Source organism: Doryrhamphus excisus, linkage group LG12 (assembly GCF_037039965.1).
Source record: "Doryrhamphus excisus strain RoL-2023G ecotype Guam linkage group LG12, RoL_Dexc_Guam_v1.1, whole genome shotgun sequence".
Taxonomy (NCBI): Eukaryota; Metazoa; Chordata; class Actinopteri; order Syngnathiformes; family Syngnathidae; genus Doryrhamphus; species Doryrhamphus excisus.
Genome location: NC_136368.1, coordinates 9,500,247 through 9,524,522, shown reverse-complemented (window position 1 = coordinate 9,524,522; position 24,276 = coordinate 9,500,247). Strand labels below are relative to the sequence as shown.

General features: G+C 46.7%; 1 protein-coding gene across 8 annotated transcripts in view; it reads right to left on the bottom strand.

Annotated features, from left to right (window-relative positions):
* The window catches only part of tns1b (tensin 1b), a 161,858-nt gene that overhangs the window by 119,952 nt on the left and 17,630 nt on the right, over window positions 1-24,276 (bottom strand). For all 8 annotated transcript variants that reach the window (XM_058083054.2, XM_058083049.2, XM_058083048.2 and 5 more), the window contains exon 2: window positions 6,600-6,714. In XM_058083054.2, the coding sequence (XP_057939037.2) occupies window positions 6,600-6,714 (115 nt within the window). The remainder of the gene's footprint in view (window positions 1-6,599; window positions 6,715-24,276) is intronic.

Here is a 24,276-nt window from a genome sequence, read left to right as displayed (position 1 = left end):
CACAAATTGCCCACGAGCCTCAGCCAAGATGAAGAAATGCATCACGTCACAGTCATTCTGGTTGCTAGGATTAGTTTCAAATGCCATTACATTTTACACTGGAGTACTTTCTTTTCTGCCAACACTGGAGCATTTACATTACAATACATTCAACTTCCAATGTAGTAAAAACTTTCATTAAAAAAAATTCCAAGTTTATTTATTTCAAAATGTGTGAATATATGGGGTAATAACTAGAAAAGCAATTTTACAGGATAATCCATAATGCAATGTATAGATACAGCATACAAACATACAAATCCTTTATTTCTAAAACCACACATATTAAAATTTATTTTACATTTAGTGCATTTTCAAACTAAAATAATGCATCAATAATCTAGTACCCAAAAAATGTCATACAATATGTTCCTACAAGAGAGCAGAAATATGATCTCAGGGAAAGACTGAACTTGAAACACACACGAGAACAACACTTGAAACTTATAGTATTTCAGTATGTGGAATTAAATTTTGGAATGGATTGAGTAAGGAACACAAAAAGAAACAAAACAAGATGTTGATGTTTGCAAAATACAGGGATGAAGTGTCTTGTACTTGTTCTGTTATGTCTACTTGTATTTGGAACATTTTATTAATACATACATTAATTTTCTACCGCTTATCCTCACGAGAGTTGTGGGGGTGCTGGAGCCTATCCCAGCTGTCTTCTGGCAAGAGGCGGGGTACACCCTGAACTGGTCAGCCAATCACAGGGCACATATAGACAAACAACCATTCACACTCATACCAGAGAAACCTAAGCATGCACGGGGAGAACATGCAAACGCCACACAGAGATGGCCGAGGGTGGAATCGAACTCGGGTCTCATAGCTGTGAGGCCTGCGCGCTAACCACTCGTTCGCCATGCAGCCCTCTGATTATTATATATTATTATTATGATTTATCCTGATTGTGAAACCAAAACTTTACAATTACTACTACAATTCCATTACCATATTGTTACATTACGTTATTACTTTTCTATGTATTAAAAAGATCATATGTGGAATACAGGAAGTGAATAAGTGAATTAATGACACAAATTGTACAAAATCCTGAAGATAAGATAAACTGTATACATCCCACACTGGGGAAATTCCACAATAATCTATCATTACAAAGCCAAACCTGCCAAGACAGAGTTCACCACAAACAGAGGTCAGTCTAAAAGTGGAATAAGCGCCTGAGTTGAGCAAGATGGGGCTGGAAGTAGTTGGGATAATGTTGCAAGACAAGTTTAAAAAATGCCTCTTCTCCCGCTTGGACATTTTCAACAGCATTTCACACAGGACACATGGACAAAATGAAGATGGACTATTCACCAAACTTGCTGAGGCCCAACGCCTTTCCAACGTCACTTCGTGGTGTCAAAGAGTCACAAGAGCAAGCTGTAAGTAACAATTTATCTGTGTCCTAACTGTGTTTATTTTGTAAAGTAATTTGAGCAAAAGTGCTTGTCAGTGTAGCATTACAGAGTGTGCATACATGGAGCGAAGTGTTACCTACACGCATGTAAATTACAAGCTCACCAATGTCTGGAGTTGCGAGTAACCTTTTTCTACCACAATCACTGGGTCTGCAAAAAATGTGTAATGACGACATTTCCACCACATTTATTATCAACTCCAATACCGACAAAAAGTGGGGTTTGGCAGCTGTCCAGAAGTCCTCAGGCGAGTGTGACCAATCGAGTGTGATTCTGGAAGATCAAGAAAGCTTTCTGTGCAGGTTATAGTGTGTATCTGCTCTATGGGAGTCCACAACCCCATACAAAGGACCAAAAATTAGTCAATAGGTCCCTTTTCAATTAAATCATTTAAAGACCATATTTATCTGTAAACACGGAAAAGTTTGACAAGAAATTTTTGCATTTTTTCCCTAAGACACAGAAGATAGGCCAGATTCGGTTTATTTCAGCATCTTTTTTAAAGCTCCATAAGACATGACATAATGAATGCACACATTCATGAGGTATTCCAGCATATTATGCCATGTGTTTCATCAACATAAAAAGCATGTTCCACCCAGGATGTTGTGCGGCGCCTGTGAGAGCATGTGAGTGTCCAATAAACAACACTCCACATGGGCCACATGGGAACAATGCTTGACTTCCATATTGGGCGTGAATATGGCGGGCCTGGGGTGCTCATGCTAAAGTTTACCTTGTTAGGAAGAGGGCTTTGGAAAAACAACAGAACAGAAATAATCCTAGTGGACTTTACATGAGGGGGGAAAACGTGAAGAGGGCGGTGGTCAGAGACGATGAGGAGCATTCAACACCAGTTGCTAGATGACAGTCTGTGATATGCTGCATGTTGTGGGTGAGAGGAAGGAAAATGTGATGAAGTGGAGGGCGCTTTCCTTCCCCTGTTCTCTTGGAATGACCGTGTACTCCCTCAGGGCTGGGCTGAACTCCTCCCCATATAACACTGAACACAATCAGAGGGCAGGGCTGGAGAATTTCCTCTCCCCTTCACTCTCACTCTCGTTGTTCCTCTTACATCCTTTTTTTTCAGCTTCACTGACACGTGAGAACCACATAAGTAAGTACATGTAATTGTACACAATCCTTGAACATGGCCTTCCTAATTTACTAATTTATAAGATACTGTACCCACTTGGATATACAGTACATTGGAACCTTAAAGGCCAAACACAATCTAAAGCTAGGCTTGTACTGTGTAAAATATGTTACCAAGGAATGCGAGGAGCTGATGATTTGTTAGATTTCTAGTTTATCAGTCACTACAGTTCATGAATATGAGCTTGTAATTGATTTTGTCTGCCTAGCCATTTCCTTGTTCTTGTACTCTGGGTCTGTCAAAGATAACTATGCTCAGTTTTTAATGAGACTGTCACAGTTAACAGTGTGTATATATTGTGGTCATATTTGTGTGAAACCACCAGCTACCAAACTACCAAAACGAGGCAATTTTAACTCTGCAAAAAGTGAGGTTTTTGCGATTTTGTCTGTCATTCAACACTGACATGATGTATACCGCATTATGACTCAAACAAGAGTTTCATCATTCAGCAACTCATCCCATCAAGTTTCCCTCTAGGAACCCTTGGCAACCAAGTGTTGTGTTTCTGTCCGTAAAAGGCTCCACCTTCATTCAGCTGATGTGATTGTCATGGGAAATCCTTTAAAACAAAGTTATGTTTACCAGCTGTTAAATGGTTTATGCCTTCATTTCATGTCAAAAGTGAAATTCACTTCACTTTTCACAGGCTCATGTGAACATTGCCACTGTACAATAGGTAGTGGCTATGGCCTTGTTTCATTACAAATGACTGTGGGGCCTCCTTATGGCTAACTTCACTAATACAGTACATGATTGGACCTACGTTTATATCACCTCCTTCCAGATAATATACGGCTCTCCAGGTCATCCCTAACTGTCTGGACACTGTATTGGTCACTCTGCTTTCAAGCTTATCCTATAATTTATTTCATAGCTTTATGTTTTAGGTCATTATCTTGCTGAAGAATGAACCCTTGACCAGCCATCGCCTAAGAGAGGATACTGCATACCGCAGAATCCTGTGGTTTTGTGTTCTTGACCGGGTACTCTATACTTAGCTATTTGTGATCCATAAACAATACAACCGTGGTCATGCGTGCTTGTGGTTTTATTTGTTTTAGACATGCTTAACAAGTAACTTAAAGGGGGCTTATTGTGATCATTTTCGGTGCTTTGTATTGAGTTTTGGGCTCCTATAGAGCAGCAACCTGCACAGAAAGCTTTCTCAATTTTCCAGATTCTGCACCTCTTTCTGCAGTGTTTCCATGGACTTCCTGCTTAATTTACTCCACCCCGGCCCTCCTCTAGGTACGTCCACTCCACTGTGATTGGTCACACTCCCATGTGCGCCAGACACGTAGGTCCCTGTTTTCTGAGTGCAGGCAATCTGCAGCCCATGTAAGGAAGTCTGGATCGCATTGACGTCAGTAAAACTCTGTGTTGGAAAAAACTCAGTAAAACTGAGCGTCTAGAACTATCTAAAGCTTCCAAATGAGCATACCTCATTATCTGACTCTTAAGCATAATTTAACACCAGAATACAACATTGTAACAACATGTATAGGTCAGAAAACTGGAAAAAGCACAATAGCTACCAACATCATGTTTGCCCTTGCACAATTCATCATGTCTGAAAACATGTGAGAAGCTTAAGCCTACCTTTACGACTAGTGTCAATCCTACCTTTTCACAAAATACATATTGTGTTTTTGTTGTTGTTTTGTTACAAACATGTGTAATGAAGTCGACTTTCTAATAGCATAATAGCAAATTAAGTAATATATATATATACGTATATATATAATACAAAATATTATATATAAATGTTTGCAGTTTGTAAACTGTAATAATTTCCATGTATTAGACTTAATGTCACAATGAAATAGGTTCATATTTTTTGTAATGCTGCAATACTTCCAACAGATGGCACTCAAACTACATTTATTTAATTCCATTGTACTGTATGTACTATACTACCCACTGAGCCTAATAAATGATCATGTGTTTTTTGAGAGACGATTGTGACTATTTTACTACAGTTTGCGTGGGAAATCTCATAGGTCACTGTGGTAATGTTTTCACAACTTAAGAATGTCTCACTGCATGACACTAAGGCCTGATTTAAGTTTCAGTGGGACCTGTTGCATACCAACTGCGTGAGCTCAGCAGTTAGAAAAAGCGTTACCCCATTATCCCTTCTTCACACACATACGCACACCTGTTATTGTAGTGTGCATCCAGTGTGTACTTGAAAGTACTATGATTATAGCACTTCGAACTCCAGCACTGAGTAGAAGAGTGACATCCTTAAAACATGTTTATTTGGATATAACTGTCTTTCTTTGCATGCTACCTTTACAAAAGGTAATAACTTGAGTACCTTCTAAGTGTCTAAGTGTAAACCTTCCTTTAACCCAAGCTGCGCCTGTCAATGAAAATAAAAGTCACTTCCTGCCCTGGAGGTCAGCTCTCCAAAAATACCCTATTACAGAGTTCTTTGTTTTGTAACTGGAAAACTGGAGTCCTGACCTGCGTCAACATGCTATTGTCAACGCAACCCACACCTTGTATCCTGGCAAACAACAGAGAGGAATGGAAGTCCATGCACTTGTGTCATCAGGAGACCATGTGATTGCATGATTGCAGATTGTTTGTAAGCAAAAGCAGCTGAGGGGAGACACTGTTCCACTGAGAGGTGGAGTATTTGGAGTATTTTGCACAAACTCTATGAGTACTATATTTGCATTCTGTTCCATATATTATGTAACACAATGTTTCTATGCCATGGTTAAGTTGTGTTCAACATTGTCATGGTGTTTTCATGTATAAATAAGCTTTTACAGATGAAAAGAATATGCACAAGCTTGCCTGAGTGCACATAATGCTATTATTTATCTACAGTGCAATGACAGCAGGATGTAATAAATCTGTTCATAAAGGATAAATGGTAGTTTTGATAAATTGCCCATTTCTTAATTAATGCAGGGATAGAAATCCTTGAAATGAATGAATGCAGATCACATTAAGTGAACAATATATTGTAGATTACAAAGCATGTAAGATAAAGGGATATGTAAATCGATTTCAATGTCATGCAGAGCTGTAGGCAAAATATGGAGTGCATAGCAAACAGTAAATTGCATGACTTTTATAGGCTTAGTTTTTTATTTTTTATGTGCACTCAGCTTCTTCCTATTGTAATCAAATACAATCCTTACATAAGAGTTAGTTATACCAGACAGGCAAACACTCAACAAAAATTTAAATGCAACACATGTTTTACTCCCGTCTCAGGCTGGCCACAATAAAAGGCCACGCCAAAATAAGTGTGCGAACTTTGTGTTGTCTAGAGTTGAGTGTACTAGAACATAGCATAGCTATTTCTTAGGCTTTGTTCACAGTGCCAGCTCCAAAATCTGTATTATCTGGATTTTATTACTTATTCTGATATTTTACAAAGCATAACCATCTTCCTTGCAAGTTTACAATAGAACAGCCTTGCACATTTAAACTTGCACTCCCTACTTCATAAGGGAAGGAAGAACGACTTAAAATAACCTTGAACAAACCTTTTGCTAACAAGACCTTACATGCCCTATCCACAATATATGTGTATTCAAAAAATGTGGTTTCAAACAATACGATGGAAATGCTCTTTGTTGTCTGACTTGTACCATCATGGGTCAGATCTGGAGAGCAGAAGCCAGATGTCCTCCCTTTGCGAGCCAAAGCAAACAACCACACACTTCCGCCTGGCTGCAGTTGGTGTTATCAAAAACAGACATTTTCACTGTCACATGATTTCGGTGCATCTGTCAGGGTTGGATATTATTTATTCTTGATCACCTCTTCCATGCTAGGTTAAGATTGGTGGGAAAAGTCACGGAAAATACTGAATTATGGAAAAAGTGGATGTGTGTTTACATTATCGAAGGACCTACAGTAATTGTCATAGGTGTTGGAAGAGACTTGTGTCTGAAATGCTAGAATCATATCTGATTTATAGAAACTAAACAGCTTTGGTGACTGACCTCTGCAGATAAGTCCATCATAGATGATGGTCTGTTTGCACACACTGCAGTGCTTGGTCTTCTTGAAAGTCTTCTCCCGGAAGGTATGTGAATGCAAAGTCTCCAATTCCTCGGGCTGCACAGAGAAAAGCAAAATACACAAGCGTCATATGAGTGCTAAAAATGTTACTTCATGAAGTCCAGATGGTAGAGTTTGTTTTGAACAGATGTTTTGTGCAGGTGTTGGGTAAGTGGTTCATTTTGTACAATCAGTATGTCATGGAGAAATGAACACCTGGCTCCACACATAAATCACATACGTACATCCATTCAAAACTTCACCCTGCAGCCACCCCTTATGGAGAGCATTACATGCACACATAATAGTTGCAACACCATGTATTATCAGTGTTTCAAATGTTTCTCTTTTGTGGTTTTGCAAACTAATTGGCTTTTTCTGATGCATCTTGCTGGTCTTCTTAAGCTAAATCTCTTTTTTTTCTGTTTCCTTTGTAAGTTTGATACTCATCAACTCCAGGTGGAGGCTCAACTGTTTCCTCTGGTATCTTTTCAAGAAACCTTTAGCGTGTTTGCTCTTTCACACTGAGGACCGACCACTGGGAAAAATCATGTTCACATCATTTCTGTGGTCTATTTGTTCAACTGGTACCCACTTTGACTTTGAGGTTTTGCTAATTGACGAATAAGTCAGACAACCTGAACCATATAAATATTTTGTACCCATTTTGTTTAACAAAAACACACACACACACCAGACGACAGCTGTGCGTGGAACTCGATCAACAATAAGCCTTAAGCAACATTGCTGAATAGTATTAAATCTGCCCATATATGCAGATTATTTACTCCATATGGGGATCGCTAAATGTAGCAATCCGGCATATTGGAAGACTTCAACCATGGCTTAGGGACTGTGTCACCCTTCTAAAAAAACACAATCCCCGACATCCAAGCACAGAAACTGTGACACTTCTAAAGTCGACTATTTTCGTCCAGTTAATGTGTTGGGGGGGAATTGCTAGGGAATGCAATCACAATATGAAACCTTGATTGAATGATTTCTGAAGACAGGAAGAAAAGATGTGGAAGATGTCACCCACAAGACTAGATATTCTATTTATGCACAGAATATTCGACAAAGACGCAAGGTTCCAAATTCCAACATGTCTTCATGATATAAAGAAAGCTAATTCTAGAGTCTGGGAACGCAAACTACACAAATCTGACTTCAACCTGCAAAAACATGTATCTCTTAGCTCTTTGTTGAAATCTTAAGTCTAACAAGAACATCATGAAGCTATCATGATGGCTTCCTTATGGGGCCCATAGACTTTTAAGGAATGCATTCATCACAAGCGCATAGACATATATCCAAACATCAGGCAGGTATTAGTCTCACAGAAGACATGACAGAGTTATGTGGTGGTGGGGGTTGGGTGGGGCGGGGGGGTTTGGAGACTTGAAAGTAAAAATGGACAGCTGAGGCAAACACACAACGACTTCAGTTTCACAAGCTGCAACAGAAGAGCAGAAGACACTGCTTTCAAGTGCACCAGTAATATTTATCTGGCAATCACACTGCAGCTAATAATGATATGACAAGGACTGCCAAGGGAATCATTTCGCATGCTGATATTATATATTTCCAACTACAGTGAGGCCAATTCTCTTAAGAATGAAAACATTTAGGTTTGACATCAAAATATGATGAACAAGGAGACCAAGAGTAACAGTTCAGTTTTTATTTCCAGATATTTACATCATTCATTCATTTTCAAACGCTTTTCCTCACAAGGGTCGCGGGGGTGCTGGAGCCTATCCAGCTGTCTTTGGGCGAAAGGTGGGGTACACCCTGGACTGGTCGCCAGCCAATCACAGGGCAAACAACCATTCACACTCACATTCATACCTATGGACAATTTGGAGTCGCCAATTAACCTAGCATGTTTTTGGAATGTGGGAGGAAACCGGAGTACCCGGAGAAAACCCACGCATGCACGGGGAGAACATGCAAACTCCACACAGAGATGGCCGAGGGTGGAATTGAACCCTGGTCTCCTAGCTGTGACGTCTGCGCGCTAACCACACGACCGCCGTGCCGCCCATATTTACATCAACAACTTAGAAAATAGCTCCTTTTGTTTGAACACAACATGTTTCATCTGAGCAAAAGTGACTGATGGGTGTGTTGCGTTGCCCAGTTGTGTCCTATCCAATCAATAAATAGCACTGAATGTCTATGGTCAGTTTCAGATTGATTAGGCTGGGTTTTGCCTGTGCACACTGCATTTAGAAGTGAAAACAACATGAAAACCAGAACGCTGACGGTGAGTTAAAAGCAAGTTACAAGCAATTGTGTAATCAATCAAGACCATTTGGAATGTCTTGAAGAAGAAACTACCAGTGTAGTACAGTAGCAGACGTGAAACAGGGTGACCAAGGAAAACATCAACAGTTGATGACAGAAACATTGTTACAGATCTAAAGAAAGACCCGAAAACAGCTGCTAGTGACATCAGGAAGAAACTTCAGTGTGCAGGCATCACTATCTACTGTTCATACAAACCTTCATGAACAAAACTGTAATTCCTACACCAAAAGACCAAAGGATGTAGACCAGTCATTTGCGAGGAAACAGGAAGATCAGTCTGTAATTTGCCAAAAAAGACAACAGCATGGGTGTGATGTGTCCATTGTGTCCCAGAGCTAATCTCATGATCCATCTCTCAGCCTGCTACAAGTTGTATTTCTGCAACTGTTGCTTGTTTAACTATTTCTGAACTAACAAACCGTATTATTCAATTATTTGCAATGGGTGGGGGTTGTAATTGTGATGAAAAAAACAACCTGAACTGCGATCTGCAACAGATTTTGTTTTGACAGTGTACTGTAGTTTGTAGGTTCTGTGGCCAAAAGAAAACAGTATTCAGGATTATTGGATTTTATCCAGGAGATAATGACCAACCCTGTTCCTTCTCGTTTCGAGTCATCAAGGCTGACATAGTAAAATGACCGAAAACTGAAATCTCATCTGTATTAATAGATCGGATTTATAGAATCAGAATTCATGGGGAGGCTTAAGAAATCAAATGATGCAACCCCTGGTGTTGCTCAAGCCCGATGTGACAGCTCAGTGTTTGTATTTGAGAGCCACATTGCAACAGCAGGACAGCCAACCCTTCATTCCACCCTCCTTGCTATCACTGCATAACATGATTAGCTTAATCTAGTTTGGCTGAAATAGCAGTCATGGCTGTACTGGATGCACCGTGCTGGCAAGAAAGCTTTCCTACCAAAGAATGGAGGTCTCTGTTTGGAATTCTGCCATGGAGTTACCTTCTGTGCTGCCGTGAACTTTGTTTGGCAACTACTGGGTTGGTATCTTGGATCTGGATTTAGGGGGATTCAGATGAGGTGATAAGTAGCCTTAATAGTCAGTTAGTAGGATAGCACTAAAACAGCAACTGACAGTGAAGTAGGGGAAAACATCTCGAGTTAAAAAAGACACTTTGGGCCATTAAGATGACTCAATTTATGGAAACAAATAAAAACATTTGTCCGGCAAAATGTGCAATTACTCCACCGCAGGATTACTTCCATTGGTCAAATTGTAAACGCATACATAGGCCGACAAATGTATCCAAAAGATCATTTCTGAGGACAAGCACATTATAAGGTTTTCAGGTCGATAAGAAAGGAGAGTTGTGATATGTGTGATATAAGTGATATGTATATATGTGAGTGAATAATCTGACCGTTTTTTACTTGGATGTTGTCATGTAAATGCACCCTTTGTTTTGTGGCAAGAAAGCATGAAAACATTAATGTGGTGATTACCCCCCTTTTATATAGAACTCCCTATGGAGGCAAATAGAGAAAGTTGTCATGGACCCTGCAGTCATCCAAAATAACTAACTAGAGATTAGGGGGGGGGGGGTAATGGCTGTAGGAGACCATGTCTTTCCCTTGTCTGTGTGAGAGAAACATAGCTAGCACAAGGCAGCTAACTGCATGTAATGGGAAGCAGTTAAAGCCCTCTAAAAAACCTCCAAAGAATGCAACAATGTTCCAGTTACATAATGTGACCTGCATATTAACCAAGCTACTTACTTTTACTTTTAATTACTTTCCTGATGTAGTGACACAGCACCTCACTCCACTATCGTGTGTAGGCTGTTGGAGTTGCTGCATTGTTTAGGACTAGTGCTACATGCTAATGCCATGAGAATGGCTTAGTGTTTCACTCTAGCTAGATCTGCCCAGCACCCAGCTACATTAAACACTCTCTATGCTGCTGTTGTTGACGGAAGTCGCATTCGTTGCTATGGGCTCTGTGAAATCAGTGCGCCCAGGAAGAAAGTTCCAATAATAAGTGACCAAAATACGGCAAAATACTCAAAGTACTACATGTTATCATGAATGGTCACAGAATGTACGTATATAAAACAATAAAACGGATAAAAGTAGTTTTCAAAGGTATTTTAATACTGTAGGTGAGTCTCATTACATTGCATTATTAACTGTCTAGTGATAGCAGTTTTTCATGTTTACGACACACAGAAAAGAGAAGGACGTGTGTTCCTGTTTCACAAAATGGTTGCGGTGCAGTTTTCCTTTATGGTGGGAAGCAGTCAGTCACATTTGTCCTTTGTTGATGTGCTCAGCAGAAATCCATGTTCAGACATTTAACCTCAAACTACTATGTTAATACGTCACAAGACAATATAGCTTGAGGTCTCCTTTTGTTAACTCATAATTGTTTCCGACCATTAGCGATGCAGCTGGCACTCAAGGAGTTTGTTTGTTATTTAGAGGGTAGCTGGTGAGACGAGGGGGGGTGACAAGCGAGACATGGGGGGTGGGTAGCACACAATTAATGAGTTTAAGGCAACTCTCACGTTCATAAACAATGTGGCCCGGTATGATTTTTCTGTTTCAACAGGTTGCAGGAGCAAGCAAGAACCGTCAGCTTTTTACATATGTCTCACATTGCAGGCGCTCAAATGAGTCACAAAGGAAGGGAATGGTTTTAAACAGGCAGACGGGACCCCAAAGCTGGGGTCAGGGTGCAATCATACCCCCCTGAGCTCAGGCACTGCAGCTCCTGGGAACAGACACTCTTCCCTTGGATATGCGTGCATAATCTGCAGAGTCACATTCATTTGCACACATCGGTGAAACAGAAAATCGAGATGGAAACAGATGCACATGTACACACACACGCATACTTTAAAATTTAATTTTAATGTAATTTCACTGATTTCTTAGTAAGTCTTCTCATTTTAACAATGTAAAATTACTTGTACATTTCTATGGACTGCACCCGAGAAACTAACAAAAGTTACAGTGAAGCAAATACACAGTGTGGTAAGAAACTGTGTCAGAGGAACAATTGCTTTGTTAAGGCAGTGTTACTAGTTTAATCGCACAGCGGTTGATGACGTATTCCACCACAATTGTTGTTGAAAGTTGTTATGGTCAGTAAGAAGTGATCCTCTCCTGCAGGGCCAGCACAATGGTCAGCAGCTCCCAATTACCATTATCGTAGTTAGATTCAGCAGGCAACAGTTAGGCATCAAGAGAAAGCGGTGCAGTAGTGCAGTTTCCAAGTACTACCTGAACAGAGCGAGTGAGAGTGGTAAAAAACACTCCAGCAGCCAACCAATCTATTTATGATTATGAATCCAGCTTGAACCAAGCAAAGGAAGCAGACAGTGAAGGAATAATAATATCAACTTGCAATGATTACCAGACAAAAGAACTGAAGTAATGTCACTCGCCCAAAGATGCCTGGCACAAGAGCATAAACCTTGTGATTGATGATAAAATGTCATCTGCTGCTGGTAGCTGATGTTGTCCCAGCTGCAAGGGCTTGTCGGTGCAAGCCATGTTCAGTGATGTTCCCAAACAGTAGATGGATATACAATTATGGGCTGTGTGGGTTGCAGGATGTTTTCTCAAGACTGATACCCAGGTCAACACCCTGCTCCGAGGTGGATGTTTTAACTCATTCAGTCAGCCTGACTTTAATACGCCACAAGAGGCTGTTTCATTCATACCGCTCCCAACCACCAGTCCCCAGAAACGAATGGGATATTGTGTTAAAACCTTGCATCTTTTAATGCAATGGTCAAATAGCTGGAGTATATCTGAAATTAGCATAGTAAGAGAGGTTCTGACATATGACGACTTTGACTGCAAGGTCCATTTCCCTGGCTGGATATGAAATGAAAGTCTTTTATGAAGTGCTCAAGTTACGAGTTGAATGTCCAAAGCACACTAAGGTACAAGTAATGTCAGAGATAAGCTAACAAAAGGTGACGCTCTTTGAACAAACAGTGTTGGCTAAACATCATCCAATGTGTGAAAAAAAATTGGTTTTGTATTTCCTTTGGATGTCCATGGAAATCATTACAGGAATTTCTATCATGACCTGGCATTTGTATAAAAAAAAGACAGCAGGAGAAGGTAGATGGGCATGCGGAAACACCTTACCCCCACTGTGTGTCTGGGATTTTTCCTAGCGTCTTAATAAGGTAATAAAGTCAAATAATGAGCGCTGTGGCTGACCTGGGTCAGTCAGACACTATTGTTCTTGAACCCATCCTCTCCAGTCAACTGGGTTAATCAGTGAGATAGCATGCCGCCGCCTCTCATATGGGACACCATATGCACGGATAGACATTTCAACAAGGCTCAGAGGAGTGACCAGAACATGTAACCATCTGGATCTTGTATGTATATTTGTAATGTTATTGTTCTGCCTTGTATTTGCAAAAAAAAAATGTCCCAACGTCTTCATACACACAGCCTTCTTGTGATAATAAATGACCTTTGTCCTGACTCCACACTGCATTTGGGAAAATCAAGTGGTCAATGGTCAATGTCAAATCTCAGGTTATGTAAGAAAATAGCTGAGGCTGTTGGCGTTTTCAGACTATACACATGCACATACAAGAATAAATACAGCCTATCCCAGCTGTCTTCGAGCAAGAGGCAGGGTACACCTGGACTGGTCGCTAGCCAATCACAGGGCACATATAGATTTATTGCATTAACTCAGTAGATACATTTACAATGACTTTTGCTTTAAAAAGAACATTACAGGATTCCAGAGTTCCAGGATCCAACTTCTCCTGAATGGAATCACCACCAGTGAAGAGTCAAAGAAGGAAGTCTCCTTAAATTGTGAGCAACCTATTAGAACAAGTGGAATGGGCGACAATTCAATGCAGAGGACTAGAAAGACCTTTCCGCTTCCTTTCACTCTCCAGTTCCCACTAACCCAATGGCTTTACAATGAACAGTCACCTGCTATTCATTTGGGGAAAATGCACCCCAGGCATTCCAGCTTTGCCTCCTTCCTTCAGCCCCACCCCCGACATCTCCACTCTCAACATCCACTTTATCTCAGTTAGATGAATCCCAGGGAGGAAATTACTCAGTCATCCATAAGTAAAGAGAGAAAAAAAGACCATCGGAAAGGATAGAGTAGTTTGATTGTCTTGGATTTAGTTCTTATGCAACATTGAAGTATCCATATTCATAGTGAAAGTATTTGGTGGATACAACTTTACAAGAAAATAAAAATATATGTTGAAATTGTAATTTTTGGTTTAGTAATAATGTAAGAATATTTTAATAAGTGAATACTTGCTTGACATAAGGGGCACATGTAAGCAACATGGTTGGGAAAAGATACTTTCTACTAGTACTTCATCATCAAATGAATAACTAAAGCTCAGTCAGCGACTGTGCCACTGTGACCCCTCAGGTGTGAGTTATGAAGCCTGTCCAAAACTAGTATGAGATTCTGACTGTATGATAACATTGGAACCGCTGTAAAATGTCATTTCTAACATTATATTAAACAATATAATACAACATGATGGAAGTGGGCTGCACTGTGGACAAGCGGTTAGCATGTTGGCCATGTCGTCAGTTTTTGTGTGGAGTTTGCATGTTCTCCCTGTGCGTGCATGGGTTTTCTCAGTGTACTCCGTTTTCCTCCCACATTCCAAATTTTGCATGTTAGGTTAATTCGCGTGTACCCCTCCTCTCGCCCTAAGTCAGCCCAGATTCTCTCGTAACCCTAATGAGCGAAATAGAAGAAGGATGGATAGATGATTACTGTGGCTAATCTTTGAACTTTAGTATTATTTCACAGAGTGGTGAATGTGCAGGTCACAGCTTGTCCACAACTGTATTTGTCACGCTATGGCGTGACACTATCTTACTGCTCCTGGAGCAGCCTACTGGTTTTGTCACCTTTTGCACTTGCCTGCCACTCATGCCCTCTCTCTCTCCCCTCAGGCCCCAGTTCGCCCTGATGGGAGGAGCTACCCGGCCAGCCACAGGTGTTCTCAATCTCCACCTTCCATTTAGGCACACCTGTGGCAGCAGGAAGGCGTCGTAGTATTGTTCCTCATGGACGCATGCCACTTGCTTGAACCTGAGCCGTTTGCTGTTTGCTTTTCTGCCAAGTCTCCTGCCCGACGCCTTCCTGCCAGCCAGGTAGCTGCTCCCTACCTGCACTAAGAAGTTAGTTTAGTATAACCTTGCTAGTCTTTTTCGTGGTGCCTTTTCTGTTTTCTCTCAATTTTTGCACCATAGTTTTTTGTTGTCACTATCCTACTTTTTTTGAGGAGGCAATAAAGACCTTTTATTGCAAACACACTCCTGCCTGCGTGCTTCTCTTGGGTCCTACCCTCTCCCCGGCGTGACAGAATACTACGACCAAATGAAGCATGGACCCCGCAGAGCAGGAGAAGATTTTTTTTGCCCTCAAGGCTCACGGTGAGTCCATCAGCCGTCACGAGCAGATGCTTGAAGGCATGGCTAGCCTTATTAAGGAGATCCATGCCCGTATTCCTGCTCCCTCCTCCGACGAGCCTCCGACAGTCATGCCTCCTCTCCCGCCACTTGGCACCTCTTCCCGCGAACCCAGCATTCCCCACCCGGCCCGGTATGGAGGAGACTTCGGCCAGTGCGGGTTGTTTGTTCACCAGTGTTCCCTCACCTTCGCCCAGCAGCCCGCCACGTACACCACGGACGCAGCCAGGGTGGCTTATATGCTCAGCCTCCTCTCTGGCCGCGCGGCTCGCTGGTCCATGGCCATCTCCGAGAAGAGACCGGAGCTACTGGTCAATTTAACCTTGTTCATGGCCGAGATGAGGAGGGTGTTTGATCACCCCATGCGAGAGCGGGAGGCTGGAATGCGCCTGCTGTCGATTCGCCAGGGCGGCGCCTCTGTCGCGGACCATTCCATCACCTTCCGCATTCTGGCAACCGAGAGCGATTGGAATGAGAAGGCGCTCCGCTGCAGTTTCCTGGGGAGCCTCAGCCCCCACCTTCAAGATGAACTGGCCGCGCGGGACGAGACAAACACGTTGGAGGAGCTCATCGCCCTCTCCATTCGGTTGGATGGCCGTCTGCGGGAGCGCGCTCTCCAACGTAGGGCAGGACGGATCGTCGTCCCAGGCCTGGCGCTGCCAGCCCCTCCAGACAACCTCCTGGACCCCCTCATCCCCCCTTCGGACATCAGTGGACCCCCGTTGGAGGCTCTTGGCGGGACCGAACCCATGCAGCTGGGGGCCAGCCGCTTGTCATCGGCAGAGAGGGCCCGACGGCTGCGACTTCGTCTGTGCCTGTATTGCGGAGAGGCGGGGCATTCCGTCGCCAGGTGCCCCGTGCGTCCCAGGAGCCGACGCCCCTCCCCCTCCAGCGAGGGATCACAGAGGACCTCACCAGTCATCGGACGCCTCCAGATTGAAGGTACGCTGTCGTGGCGGGGGGAGGCGGTACCTGTCCAGGCACTTATTGACTCTGGAGCTGATGATAATTTCATTGACTGTAACTTAGTTTCACGCTTCAAATTACCCACTGTCAAGTTACATCCTCCCAAGTCCGTTCGCTCTCTCGACGGGGGTCACCTCGCTAGTATCACTCACCAGACTTGTATGTGCGCTCTTAGTCTCGCTGGTAACCATCTAGAGACTATTAGCTTCTTTGTTCATCCCTTCTCGTTCGGCGCCGGTGGTCCTTGGTCTTACCTGGCTCAGCCAGCATAACCCTGTCATTGACTGGTCGGTACTTAAAATTACCAATTGGAGTGATTTCTGCCACTCCAATTGCCTGCGTTCCGCCTCGTCTCCCAGTTCTCTCTCTGTCTTGTCGCCACCGGTTCCTCCTGACCTCTCTTTTGTGCCCGAGCAATATCACTCCCTTCACCAGGTTTTTTGTAAGGATCGTGCCATGTCACTCCCACCCCACCGTCCTTATGATTGTGCTATCGATTTGTTGCCGGGAGCGCCACTCCCCTCTTCGCGCCTTTATAATATCTCTCTGCCTGAGCAAAAGGCTTTGGAGGATTACATTTCCTCCTCGCTCGCGGCTGGCCATATACGTCCCTCCTCCTCACCCCTGGCGGCAGGGTTCTTCTTTGTTAAGAAGAAGGACGGCTCCTTGCGACCCTGCATCGATTTCCGCGCCCTTAACAACATCACAATAAAAAACAAATATCCTCTGCCCCTGCTCGACTCGGCCTTCACCCCCCTCCATAGTGCTGTCATGTTTACTAAACTGGATTTACGCAACGCCTACCACCTTGTGCGCATCCGTCAGGGCGATGAATGGAAAACTGCTTTCAACACCCCGCTGGGACATTTCGAGTACCGCGTCATGCCATTCGGCCTCACTAATGCACCCGCCGTTTTTCAAGCCCTCATTAATGACGTATTACGTGACATGATTGGACGTTTTGTGTTCGTCTACCTCGACGACATCCTCATTTTCTCCCCCTCTGCCTCCGCTCACTTCCAACACGTTCGCCTGGTGCTCCGGAGGCTCTTAGCCAACCGTCTGTTTGTTAAGGCTCAAAAGTGTTCTTTCCACTCCTCGTCCGTGCCATTTTTAGGGTTTATCGTGGAGAAGGGCCAACTCAGACCCGACCCCGCCAAGATCCAGGCGGTGGCCGAATGGCCTACTCCTACATCAAGGAAGCTTTTACAGAGGTTCCTGGGATTCGCTAATTTCTATAGGCGCTTTATCCAAGACTTTAGCAAGGTCGCGGAACCTCTGAACAAGCTCACATCCTCCAAGACACCCTTTCTATGGTCCCCTGCGGCCGATGCGGCCTTTAACCACCTCAAATCACGTTTAATTTCCGCTCCTTTACTTGTTCACCCTAACCCTTCTCGTCCTTTTCTTGATGAGGTAGACGCGTCAGATACGGGGGTCGGGGCCGTGCTCGCCCAGCGCACTAGCACGGACCAGAGATGGCACCCTTGTGCATTCTTTTCCAGACGTCTGTCCCCCGCCGAGCGTAATTATGACATTGGCAATCGTGAACTCCTGGCAGTCATCCTCGCCCTGCAGGAGTGGAGGCACTGGTTGGAGGGGGCGGCTCACCCTTTCGTCATTGTCACGGACCACAGGAACCTGTCCTACATCCGCTCTGCCCAACGGCTGAACCCCCGCCAGGCACGCTGGGCCCTCTTCCTCACCCGGTTTGATTTCACCCTCACATACCGCCCAGGCTCCCAGAATGGAAAACCCAATGCCCTGTCCAGGATGTTCGCACCTCCTGTGGAGTCCCGCCCTCGGGAGACCCGAGTCCCGCATCCTGGGATCGCTCCAATGGGAGGTGGAGAGGCTTGTGAGAGAAGCAAACAGTCAAGCACCTCCGGTCCCTGGCTGCCCACCCAACCGTCTGTTTGTTCCCCAAGACCTTCGCTCGGAGGTCTTGGTTTGGGCTCACTGTTCCAAACTCGCCTGCCATCCGGGGGCTAGACGCACCGCCTTTCTGCTTGCTCAGAGGTTCTGGTGGCCATCCCTGCACTCCGACATCAGGCGGTTCGTAGCGGCTTGCACCACCTGCGCTCGGAACAAGTCTTCTAGTCTGGCAGCGGCGGGGTTGTTGCGGCCCCTTCCCATTCCCTCCCGCCCGTGGTCTCACGTGGCCATGGACTTCATCACTGGACTACCGGCTTCGAAAGGCTTCACCGTCATTCTCACATTCGTCGACAGATTCTTGAAATCCGCCCACTTCATTCCGCTCTGCAAGCTGCCATCCTCCATGCAGACAGCCCAACTCTTGGTCCAACATGTGGTGCGTATCCATGGCATTCCACTGGACGTGGTATCGGACAGGGGTCCGCAATTTGCAGCAGCCACTTGGAGGTCATTCTGCAAGTCTCTGGGAGCCACAGCGAGCCTCTCCTCTGGATACCACCCACAGACCAATGGCCAGACGGAGCGAGCAAACCAGGACTTGCGTATGCCACCAGCACCCCACTTCCTGGTCCCTCCTGGCCGATCATCACCGCAGACCAGCTCCTGACTACAGGCCCGGTCAGAAGGTTTGGGTGTCATCTCGGGACCTCACGTTGGCTGGCGACTCCAGGAAGCTGTCCCCTCGGTTCATTGGTCCCTTTGAGGTGGTGCGCATGATCAACCCTGTGTCCGCCAGGCTCAAACTCCCTCCGTCCATCAAGAGATACCCAGTGTTTCACGTGTCCCTCCTGAAGCCAGTTGCCTCCTGCGAGCTTAGCCCTCCACCCGTGCCTCCACCACCCCCCCGGCTTCTGGACGGCCATCCGGCATTCTCTGTTAAATCCATCCTCGACGCCAGGAGGCGTGGCAGAGGGGTGCAATTTCTCATAGACTGGGAGGGTTACGGCCCCCGCACCCTTATCCTTGACCCGTCCCTCATCTCCGACTTTTATCGGAGATTCCCCGATAAACCAGGTAACCCGTTAGGCCCGCTCGGTTAGTTGGGAGGGGGGAATACTGTCACGCTATGGCGTGACACCATCTTACTGCTCCTGGAGCAGCCTACTGGTTTTGTCACCTTTTGCACTTGCCTGCCACTCATGCCCTCTCTCTCTCCCCTCAGGCCCCAGTTCGCCCTGATGGGAGGAGCTACCCGGCCAGCCACAGGTGTTCTCAATCTCCACCTTCCATTTAGGCACACCTGTGGCAGCAGGAAGGCGTCGTAGTATTGTTCCTCATGGACGCACGCCACTTGCTTGAACCTGAGCCGTTTGCTTTTCTGCCAAGTCTCCTGCCCGACGCCTTCCTGCCAGCCAGGTAGCTGCTCCCTACCTGCACTAAGAAGTTAGTTTAGTATAACCTTGCTAGTCTTTTTCGTGGTGCCTTTTCTGTTTTCTCTCAATTTTTGCACCATAGTTTTTTGTTGTCACTATCCTACTTTTTTTGAGGAGGCAATAAAGACCTTTTATTGCAAACACACTCCTGCCTGCGTGCTTCTCTTGGGTCCTACCCTCTCCCTGGCGTGACAGTATTGGAATTTTTTTATTTGGATTGTGTATTTGCGGAGTTTCACTTCTGTTTCCGGGTCATGTTAATGTTGTTAGCAACTGTTGCTAAGTGGTTGTTGCTTGTTGTTCAGTGGAAAGTATGTCCTGGGCTCCTGTCTTGTTCTGAATCACATCTCCATTTGGTGACCCCTGACTTTAATAATATGTTGACCGACATCGATGACAACAGCCTGGCAGTACTGGTGGAATGAACGTTTAATTTGCTGACTTTTGGCAACACATCTCATGGCTGTGGTTTCAGCACATCGAAGCCCAGTTTTAAATAGAAGAAATAACACGGGACATGACAACACATAGTGGCCGCGCTGGAACTCCAGTTTTTGTCATACCATAGGACGATTTGACGGACTATTTAAGCAGTTTGAAACCGTGATTTTTTTTCATACCATAGTGTCATATCCTGGTGCCCTTGCTCTGTTCCCCAGTCTCCTCCCTGTTTTCTGTGTCTCCTCAGATCCTCGGTTCCTGGCTGGAGGCGGAGCTGCTGAACGCACCTGAAGCCAATTACCCCACTAGCTCTTAAGCAGACTGCAGACAGCTGGGGAATGCCGGATTATTGCACTACCAACGCTACGCTACCCATGCCGCTGCTCTTCCTTGTTATACCTGTTTGTTTCTGCGTTCAGCAGCGCTCGCCTTCAGCCAGCGTTTTTCGTTGTGTTTTTTCCATGGTGCTCTCACCCGACACCATCGCCCTTAGTTTCTCCCCTTTGTGCCGAATAAAGCCGTCAAACGTACTTACCTGTCTCCAGTCTCCGTGTCCGGAACCAGACTCACCAGGGACGTACGTAACAGAATAATCCGGCCAAAAGAAGAGGTATGGACCCCGGCGACGCGGACCCGATCAAGAAGTCCCTCCGCCTCCAAGCCATGCGCCTCTCAAAACAAGAGGAACAATTCGGCGCTCTCGGCGCCAGCGTGCAGAACCTGGCCGAGCAGCAAGATGCTCGCATGGCCGCCCTCGAAGCCCAGCTCAACGCGGTGCTCTCGGCTCTGCAGGTCCACCCGGCTCTCGCCACACCTCCGGTGGCGGACGTCCCTCCGGATCCTTCCCCTCTGCCGACGGTGCCCAGCTCGGCAGCCGTGTGCCCTCAGCTCTCGAGACCGGAGCGATTCTCCAGCGACTCAGGTGACGTGCGCACCTTCCTGACACAGTGCGAGCTGCACTTCGAGCTTCAAGCGGCCGCCTTCCCCACGGAACGCGCTCGAGTTGCCTTTGCCACCTCCCACCTCACGGGCAAGGCGGGCACCTGGGCCACGGCGGAATGGAGCCGGCGCTTGGCCATCTGCTCCTCTTTCTCCTCGTTTGCCAAGGCCTTGGAGCAGGTGTTCCAGCGTAATCTCCCCGGCCGCGAGGCAGCTCGGACCCTCCTGAGGCTTCGCCAAGACAGGCTCAGCGTCTCGGACTACGCTATCGAGTTCCGCGCGCTCGCAGCCATGAGCGACTGGAACCCCTCAGCTCTCCTGGACGTGTTCTCCGACGGGCTCGCGGAACGAATCCGAGATCACATGATCCCCCTGGAGACGCCGAGCGACCTGGACGAGTTGATCGCCTTGGCCGTCCGCATCGAAAAGCGCCTGAACTTCCGCGAGCAGGACCGTCGCGCCGCGCCAGCCTTCGTTCGGAGATCCCCCGACGAGCTGCACTTCAACAACAGGCCGTCCGCCTCCGTGGGGACGACACCTATGCTGACTCCGGAGGAACCGATGCAGCTCGGCGGACATCGCCTCACGCCGGCTGAGAGGAGGCGTCGCCTTCGGCTTCGTCTCTGCATCTACTGCGGACAACCCGACCACAACATCTCCCGCTGTCCACTCCGCCCAGACAGCCAACGCTCCCAAGCTGCGGGCACGCCCTCTCCTGGTTTGTCGGTGATCTCTCTGGCCGCGCCTCCTGTCTCAACCACGCCGGCTGTCAGCCGATTGCAGCTGCCAGGTACACTTTCCTGGTCTGATATCAGCTTAGATATCAAGACTTTTATCGACTCTGGCTCGGACGACTGCTTCCTCGACGAGGCATTTGTGGTTAGCTCGTCTATCCCTGTGGTTCCGCTATCACCCAAAGTTGTTCACTCATTGGACGGGCGCCACCTCGCTAAGGTCACTCACCAGACCCGCTCTCTTGTGCTCCGCCTATCTGGCAACCACGTTGAAAACCTGTCTTTTTTCGTCATCCCCTCGCGATCCGCTCCGGTGGTTTTAGGGCTTAATTGGTTAAACAGACACAACCCTCACATTGACTTTACGAAGCCAGCCATAGCTAACTGGAGCATTTTCTGCCACACACATTGCCTCAGGGGGGCGTGTCCCCGTCTGCCGGCCACTCGCGCCGCTGCTCCCGAGCCCATCGATTTCTCCTCGGTTCCCTCCGCCTACCACGATCTCCGTGACGTGTTCAGTAAAAGCAGGGCCATGTCACTCCCCCCTCACCGTCCATATGACTGCAGTATAGATCTTCACCCCGGTGCCACACTCCCCACCTCACGCCTGTATAATGTGTCTAAGCCGGAGAGAGAGGCACTTGAAGAGTATATTTCCTCCTCTCTCGCGTCGGGTCTCATTCGCCCCTCCTCTTCTCCTCTCGCTGCCGGCTTCTTCTTCGTAGAGAAGAAAGATAAGTCCATGTGTGGATTTCCGCGCCCTCAATAATATCACGGTCAAAAATAAATACCCACTTCCCTTGCTGGACTCTGCGTTTAACTCCCTTCACTCAGCCAAGTTTTTTACCAAGCTCGACCTCCGCAATGCCTACCACCTTGTCCGCATCCGTGAGGGGACGAGTGGAAAACTGCGTTTAACACCCCCATAGGCCACTTCGAGTACCTAGTAATGCCGTTTGGACTCACCAATGCTCCGGCCGTCTTTCAGGCCCTCATTAATGTTCTTCGTGATATGCTGGGCCGGTTTGTGTTTGTCTATCTGGATGACATTTTGATTTTTTCTGCCACGCTCGAGGAGCATATCCAGCAAGTCCGGCTGGTCTTACGTAGGCTCCTCGACAACAAGCTTTTCGTTAAGGCCGAGAAATGCACTTTTCATGCGTCGTCTGTTTCTTTTCTGGGTTTTGTGGTGGAGAAGGGGCAACTCCGAGCCGACCCAGCCAAGATCCAGGCTGTGGTCGATTGGCCCTCTCCTACATCAAGAAAGGACCTTCAAAGGTTTCTGGGCTTTGCTAATTTCTATCGTCGCTTTATTCAGAATTTCAGTCAGGTCGCAGAACCTTTGAACAGGCTCACATCCTCTAAGATTCCTTTTGTGTGGTCCCCTGACGCTAATTCTGCCTTCGAATGTCTCAAGTCGTGCTTCACCTCTGCTCCCGTTCTTGTCCACCCTGACCCTCTCTCTCAATTCTTTGTCGAGGTGGACGCGTCCGACACTGGCGTGGGGGCGGTCCAGCGCTCCACCGCCGATCAGAAACTGCATGCCTGTGCCTTCTTCTCTCGCTGTGTGACCCCGGCGGAACGCAACTACGACATTGGCAACAGGGAATTACTGGCCGTGGCACTGGCTGGAGGGTTCGGCGGTCCCTTTTGTCGTTCTCACGGACCACAAGAACTTGGCTTACCTCCGCTCCGCCCACAGACTTAACCCGCGGCAGGCACGCTGGGCCCTTTTCCTCACCAGGTTTGACTTTACTCTGACCTTCCGCCCCGGTTCCCGGAATGGCAAGCCCGATGCCCTGTCGAGGATGTACTCTCCTCCCTTGCACACACATCACCGGGAGACCATCCTCCCTCTGTCCCACATCCTGGGGGGCCTCCAGTGGGACGTGGAGAAACGAGTGATCGACGCCCTGAAGGACTCTTCCCCTCCGGGGGGCTGCCCGGCTGGTCGCTTGTTTGTTGCCCCTGATCTCCGCCCAGAGGTTCTTCGCTGGGCGCATGAGTCCAGGCTCGCGTGCCATCCCGGAGTTTCGCGCACCACCTTTCTCCTGGCGCAGAGGTTCTGGTGGCCTTCCCTGCGCTCGGACGTCACGGAGTTTGTGGCCGCTTGCCCTACATGTGCCCGCAATAAGTCATCCCATCAGGCCCCGGCAGGCCTCCTATGCCCCCTCCCCATCCCATCCTGGCCGTGGTCCCACGTGGCTTTGGACTTTGTCACCGGCCTTCCCCCATCCAATGGGAACACTGTCATTCTCACCATTGTGGACCGTTTCTCCAAGATGGCCCACTTCGTCGCCCTCCCTAAGCTCCCCTCAGCCCTTGAGACCGCCCAGCTACTGGTCACCCACGTTTTCCGGCTCCACGGCATCCCCGTCGACGTCGTCTCCGACAGGGGGCCACAATTTTCTTCTGCGGTATGGAAGGCCTTTTGTAAGGCTTTGGGGGCGACCGCCA